Raw genomic sequence first — 7475 nt, forward strand, 5'->3', positions numbered from 1 at the left:
TGGCACTAAAGCAGCACTCAACGAGCTGTATAAGGCCATACGCAAACAAGAAAATGATCATCCAGAGGCGGCGCTCCTGGTGGCCGGGGACTTTAATGCAGGAAAACTTAAATCCATTTTACCTAATTTCTACCAGCATGTTAAATGTGCAACCAGAGGGGAAAAAAACTCTAGACCACCTTTACTCCACACTCAGAGATGCGTACAAAGCTCTCCCTCATCCTCCATTTGGCAAATCTGACCATAACTCTATCCTCCTGATTCCTACTTACAAGCAAAAACTAAAGCAGGAAGTACCATTGACTCACTCAATAAGGAAGTGGTCAGATGATGCAGGTGCTAAGCCACAGGACTGTTTTGCTAGCACAGATTGGAATATGTTCTTGGATTCTTCCGATCGCTTTGATGAGTACACCACATCAGTCACTGACTTCATCAGTAAGTGCATCAATGATGTCATCCCCACAGTGACCGTACGTACATACCCCAACCAGAAGCCATGGATTACAGGCAACATCCGCACTGAGCTAAAGGGTAGAGCTTCTGATTTCAAGGAACGAGACTCTAACCCGGACGCTTATAAGAAATCACCTATGCCCTCCGACGAACCATCAAACAGGCAAAGCGTCAATACAGGACTAAGATTGAATCGTACTACACCGGCTCCAACGCTCGTCGGAGGGAAGCACAGCCGCGAGCTGCCCACTGACACGAGCCTACCAGACAAGCTAAACTACTTCTATGCTTGCTTTGAGGCAAATAACAGTGAAGCATGCATGAGAGCATCAGCTGTTCCAGACGACTGTGTGATCACGCTCTCTGTAGCCAATGTGAGTAAGACCTTTAAACAGGTCAACATTCACAAGGCCGCAGAGCCAGATGGATTACCAGAACGTGTACTCTGAGCATGCGCTTACCAACTGGCAAGTGTCTTCACTGATATTTTCAACCTCTCCCTGTCCGAGTCTGTAATACCAACAAATTTCAAGCAGACCACCATAGTCCCTGTGCCCAAGATCACTAAGGTAACCTGCCTAAATGACTACCAACCCATAGCACTCACGTCTGCAGCCATGAAGTGCTTTGAAAAGATGGTAATGGCTCACATCAACACCATTATCCCAGAAACTCTAGACCCACTCCAATTTGCATACCGCCCCAACGGATCCACATATGATGCAATCTCTATTGCACTCCACACTGCCCTTTCCCACCTGGACAAAAGGAACACCTATGTGAGAATGCTATTCATTGACTACAGCTTAGCATTCAACACCATAGTGCCCTCAAAGCTCATCAATGAACACCTCCCTCTGCAACTGGTTCCTGGACTTCCTGATGGGCCACCCCCAGGTGCTAAGGGTAGGTAACAACACATCTGCCATGCTGATCCTCAACACAAGGGGTCCTCAGGGGTGCATGCTTAGTCCCTTCCTGTACTCCCTGTTCACTCATGACTGCACGGCCAGGCACGACTCCAACACCATCGTTAAGTTTGCCGATGACACACCAGTGGTAGGGCTGATCACCGACAACAATGAGACTGTGTGGTTCAAGGACAACAACCTTTCCCTCAATGCGATCAAGACAAAGAAGAGGATTGTGGACTACAGGAAAAGGAGGACCGAGCACGCCCCCATTCTCATCGATGGACTGTTGTAGAGTAGGTTGAGAGCTTCAAGTACCTTGGCGTCCACATCACCAACAAACTAACATGGTCCATGCACACCAAAACAGGTGTGAAGAGGGCATGACAAAACCTATTCCCCCTCAGGAGACTGAAAAGATTTGGTATGGGTCCTCAGATCCTCAAAGGGTTGTACAGCTGCACCATCAAGAGCATCCTGACGGGTTGCATCACTGCCTGGCCTCTGACCGCAAGGCACTGCAGAGGGTAATGCGTATGGCCCAGTACATCACCGGGGCCAAGCTTCCTGCCATCCAGGACCTCTATACCAGGCCGTGTCAGAGGAAGGCTCTAAAAATTGTCAAAGACTCCAGCCCCCCAAGTCATAGACTGTTTTCACTGCAAGCGGTACCGGAGCGCCATGTCTAAGTCCAAGAGGCTCCTAAATAGCTTCTACCCCCAAACCATAAGACTCCTGAACAGCTCATCACCTCTCTGGAACGCTGCTGCTACTCTCTGTTATTATGTATACACCGGTTCCCCTGCACATTGACTCTGTACCGGTACCCCCTGTATATACAGTGCCTTGCGAAAGTATTCGGCCCCCTTGAACTTTGCGACCTTTTGCCATATTTCAGGCTTCAAACATATAGATATAAAACTGTATTTTTTTGTGAAGAATCAACAACAAGTGGGACACAACCATGAAGTGGAACGACATTTATTGGATATTTCAAACTTTTTTAACAAATCAAAAACTGAAAAATTGGACGTGCAAATTTATTCAGCCCCCTTAAGTTAATACTTTGTAGTGCCACCTTTTGCTGCGATTACAGCTGTAAGTCGCTTGGGGTATGTCTCTATCAGTTTTGCACATCGAGAGACTGAAATTTTTTCCCATTCCTCCTTGCAAAACAGCTCGAGCTCAGTGAGGTTGGATGGAGAGCATTTGTGAACAGCAGTTTTCAGTTCTTTCCACAGATTCTCGATTGGATTCAGGTCTGGACTTTGACTTGGCCATTCTAACACCTGGATATGTTTATTTTTGAACCATTCCATTGTAGATTTTGCTTTATGTTTTGGATCATTGTCTTGTTGGAAGACAAATCTCCGTCCCAGTCTCAGGTCTTTTGCAGACTCCATCAGGTTTTCTTCCAGAATGGTCCTGTATTTGGCTCCATCCATCTTCCCATCAATTTTAACCATCTTCCTTGTCCCTGCTGAAGAAAAGCAGGCCCAAACCATGATGCTGCCACCACCATGTTTGACAGTGGGGATGGTGTGTTCAGCTGTGTTGCTTTTACGCCAAACATAACGTTTTGCATTGTTGCCAAAAAGTTCAATTTTGGTTTCATCTGACCAGAGCACCTTCTTCCACATGTTTGGTGTGTCTCCCTGGTGGCTTGTGGCAAACTTTAAACAACACTTTTTATGGATATCTTTAAGAAATGGCTTTCTTCTTGTCACTCTTCCATAAAGGCCAGATTTGTGCAATATACGACTGATTGTTGTCCTATGGACAGAGTCTCCCACCTCAGCTGTAGATCTCTGCAGTTCATCCAGAGTGATCATGGGCCTCTTGGCTGCATCTCTGATCAGTCTTCTCCTTGTATGAGCTGAAAGTTTAGAGGGACGGCCAGGTCTTGGTAGATTTGCAGTGGTCTGATACTCCTTCCATTTCAATATTATCACTTGCACAGTGCTCCTTGGGATGTTTAAAGCTTGGGAAATCTTTTTGTATCCAAATCCGGCTTTAAACTTCTTCACAACAGTATCTCGGTCCTGCCTGGTGTGTTCCTTGTTCTTCATGATGCTCTCTGCGCTTTTAACGGACCTCTGAGACTATCACAGTGCAGGTGCATTTATACGGAGACTTGATTACACACAGGTGGATTGTATTTATCATCATTAGTCATTTAGGTCAATATTGGATCATTCAGAGATCCTCACTGAACTTCTGGAGAGAGTTTGCTGCACTGAAAGTAAAGGGGCTGAATAATTTTGCACGCCCAATTTTTCAGTTTTTGATTTGTTAAAAAAGTTTGAAATATCCAATAAATGTTGTTCCACTTCATGATTGTGTCCCACTTGTTGTTGATTCTTCACAAAAAAATACAGTTTTATATCTTTATGTTTGAAGCCTGAAATATGGCAAAAGGTCGCAAAGTTCAAGGGGGCCGAATACTTTCGCAAGGCACTGTAGCCCCACTATTGTTATTTACTGTTGCTCTTTAATTATCTGTTATTCGTATCTCTTTCTTTTTTTGTTGTATTTTCTTGTTTAAGGGCTTGTAAGTAAGCATCTCACTGTAAGGTATACTGCACCTGTTGTATTCGGCGCATGTGACAAATAAAATTAGATTTGATTTGTTTTGAGATCATAGCAAGAGCTGCATGTAGCCACGTATGCACGCAAAAAAATCATATCCTTGTCACGTTCTGGCCTTTATTTCCGTTGTTTTGTATTTATTTAGTATGGTCAGGGCGTGAGTTGGGTGGGCAGTCTATGTTTGTTTTTCTATGTTTTGGGGCATTTCTATGTTTTCGGCCTAGTATGGTTCTCAATCAGAGGCAGGTGTCATTAGTTGTCTCTGATTGAGAATCATACTTAGGTAGCCTGGGTTGCACTGTTTGTTTGTGGGTGATTGTCTATGTTGATGGCTTGTTTCAGCACAGGTCTCATTTTGTAGCTTCACGGTCGAATTTGGTTTATTGTTTTTGTTACTCGTTTGTATAGTGTTCAGTCTTTCTTGATTAAAGATTTACCATGGACACTTACCACGCCGCATTTTGGTCTTCCGATCCATCTCGCCTCTCCTCTTCAGATGAAGAGGAGGACGGCCGTGACATCCTTTGCTTGTTAGTGAGTTATTTGCCCAGTTATAGATCATTTGTAGTCAGCAATAGGGGACTGATTGCTTTCTACAAGAGCACAAAACGTGTACATTTCTAGACACCTTTTATTTTGTAAAGTTGTTTCTTGCATCAAACAACACAACAACATTTTCAGTCACCTTGTCTGAAGGACAAGTTGATTAACAGGTTAATATCAAGCCTACGTTGAACACCACATATTGGCTGCTACTGTAGGCTGAATGATAGAACAGCTATTTCCATGTTAAAATGTTATGGGATGCATTTTCCCCATTGTTTTTAATGGTAGGCTGACTGGTTGACCTACATTATGATCAAATAGCCACAGTAGCCTACTTGACCACTGTCTGAAGCTGTAACTGAAAGCAGGTACAGACTCAGTGTTCACAGTAAACGTGCGCTGGAACTTGCACAGAATTTTCACAATTGTCAAGTTTGCACTCAGTAAACCTGAAATTTGCTCAGTGCCGAAAAAAATTGAGGGAACATTGGTTGGATGTTTTGGATGGACACACACGAACTGACTGGCAATCTCAAAGCCCAGAAGAGTCTTAGTGTAGTTATAATCAAATAAACTATTCCTATGTAGGTCAGTCTTGAGACCACATATTGAGTGTCTCGGATTCAGAATTTCTTGCCGAAACCGCTTTGCCAGGCCAAATATGTACACTCCTTTCTTGAAACATGAATATTTTAACAGCCTTGATATCTATTATAGACATGTTTGCTCAGTGGTGAACCTATAGGCCTTCAGTGTGTGACAGGTTTGTGTTTCTGGAAGGACAGCAACCGTAATACCAGCGCACTCATGTAGCGGTGAACTTTTTCTAAAACACAAATGGCAATTGTGTAGGCTACTTTGTACATGATTTCTCTATTGTACTACATGATTGATCAATCGTAATACATCCACTACACTACTTTGATACGCATCAGTATATGCAGTGCCCACTGAAAAAAAAAGTGGGTATACGATTTATACCTGCGTATACCCTCCACTATACCGCTGTAGTGGAGGGTATATGCAGGTATAAATCGTATACCCACTTTTTTTTTCAGTGGGCACATTGCATATACCGATGCGTATCAAAGTAGTGTAGTGGATGTATTACGATTGATCAATCATGTAGTACAATAGAGAATGTTAACCCTATACCAACAAAAACCGAAGAGATTAAATCAGAACATCATTGAAAATAACAATATAGTTATCATAATTTGTATATTATTATAATAATTATTGTATAAATGCTTAGCCCTTCTCTGAAGGTGTAGAAAGCACCTTGTTCACTATCTGTGTTTGGGTTAGTAAAAATTTGTAGAGTGGCTCTATTTACCCTCCATATGCATTTTTAACTATTCTGAATGTCTAGAGAATCCATATGTTGTTCTGAAATATGAACACAGAAATACTGGACATTTTGAACTCTTATTACAGTGGTGATTTGGCAAAATTGCAATCATGGTCTTGAATTGGACCCATTTTTCTTGACTCGGTCTCGGACACCTTGTCACCCTCCCGGTCTCTGTCTTGACTCGGTCTCGGACACCTTGTCACCCTCCCGGTCTCTGTCTTGACTCGGTCTCGGACACCGTGTCACCCTCCCGGTCTCTGTCTTGACTCTGTCTCTCCCCCGCCTCCGATCTTGACGCAGACTTGATTTGCTCTGGTCTTGAATCGGTCTCGAACACAACACTGTTTAGAACATCCATTCATTCTTTCTTTCCTTCCCTGTATGGCCCAGGCTGGGAGGTCAGTGAGCACTTCCTGCCCCACGGGTTGGAGCCACTACAGGAGGCACTGCTACATCCTGAGCCTTGGCGTGGCCAGCTGGAGCAGTGCTCAACGGGCCTGCACCTTACTGTAAGGGGAGCTACATTACATCTACTACTTATAGGCCCAGGTTAAAAGCAGTAAGCTACTGCTATATAAGGCATATCTTTAGTAGACTCTAGCCATTCTGTTGGTTCTGGAGGATAGGTGATCCGCCTATGCATTAACTACTAATGTTCTGTTTTTAATGCTCTTTCTAAGGTTTGACAGCAATCTAACAGGTGTCCAGTCGAAAAAAGACATGGCTTGGTTATGGAAATTTGCTGGGAAACAGGCCTTTTGGATCGGTAAGGGGAACATTGCTACATTCTCTGTTCGCAAATGATCTTACAGCAGAACACAGAGTTGTATTTTTCCTGAATACTTGTTTCATATGTTTACAGGCCTGTCAGGCAGCCCGGGACATTGGACCTGGACGGACGGCAGATCCCTGTCATTCTCCAGACTCAAGAGGGACCGAGCCCAAGAGCAGCAGCCCGAGAGTGCTGCCTCTAGATCCACATGTGTGTTAGCCCAAAGCCAGAAAACATGGATACCCATGACCTGCACCACGGCACCAGAACGCAGATACATTTGCTCATCGCCAGCACAGAATCACTGAAAAGGAATGTGGATTACCACACTTAAAGGGCAATACCAACACAAATATTGGCAATATTTTATTTGGGGTAGTGTGCTATAGATGTTTAACTACAGTAATTCAGCACAAGCTGAATCATTGATAGCGTCAGCTGGTTTTCCAGGGTGGTTGAAGGATACATGGCAAACCTACTAGTTATTGCATGTCGACAGAGAGTTTATTCATCATCTGGGAATCAAAATATCACCTGTAAAGGACTATCCAAATAAAGTGAGACCCAAATATAATATGGAGTTATTTTATGGAGGAAAATGTCAATGTAACTACATTACCCTTCAGACAAAAGATACGCCATATACTGTAAGTGGGTGCTATTCTAGGGGGAGGGGTGTAGGAACTCAATTACTGCAGTACTACATTGTACTACGTTGTACTTCAGTTCAAACACCGAAAGGTTTCAGTTCTAAAAATTATTATTTACAGTTTACCTTGAAGCTGCTCTGTAAATGTGTTCATAATAAAAACCTTGAATCTTCTAAAATGTGTTTTCACCATTGCTA

The 7475-nt window shown here is 43.4% G+C and overlaps 1 protein-coding gene across 2 annotated transcripts in view; it reads left to right on the plus strand.

The window, feature by feature from the left end:
• frem1b (Fras1 related extracellular matrix 1b) overlaps window positions 1–7456 on the plus strand; it is a 60889-nt gene extending 53433 nt beyond the window's left edge. For both annotated transcript variants that reach the window (XM_036977890.2, XM_090235300.1), the window contains 3 exons: window positions 6247–6365; window positions 6537–6622; window positions 6719–7456. In XM_036977890.2, the coding sequence (XP_036833785.2) occupies window positions 6247–6365; window positions 6537–6622; window positions 6719–6936 (423 nt within the window). In that variant the 3' untranslated portion in view covers window positions 6937–7456. The remainder of the gene's footprint in view (window positions 1–6246; window positions 6366–6536; window positions 6623–6718) is intronic.
• The last annotated feature ends 19 nt before the right edge of the window (window positions 7457–7475 follow it).

This window comes from Oncorhynchus mykiss, chromosome 5 (assembly GCF_057628025.1).
Source record: "Oncorhynchus mykiss isolate SJ-2025 chromosome 5, ASM5762802v1, whole genome shotgun sequence".
In the NCBI taxonomy this organism is placed as follows: domain Eukaryota; kingdom Metazoa; phylum Chordata; class Actinopteri; order Salmoniformes; family Salmonidae; genus Oncorhynchus; species Oncorhynchus mykiss.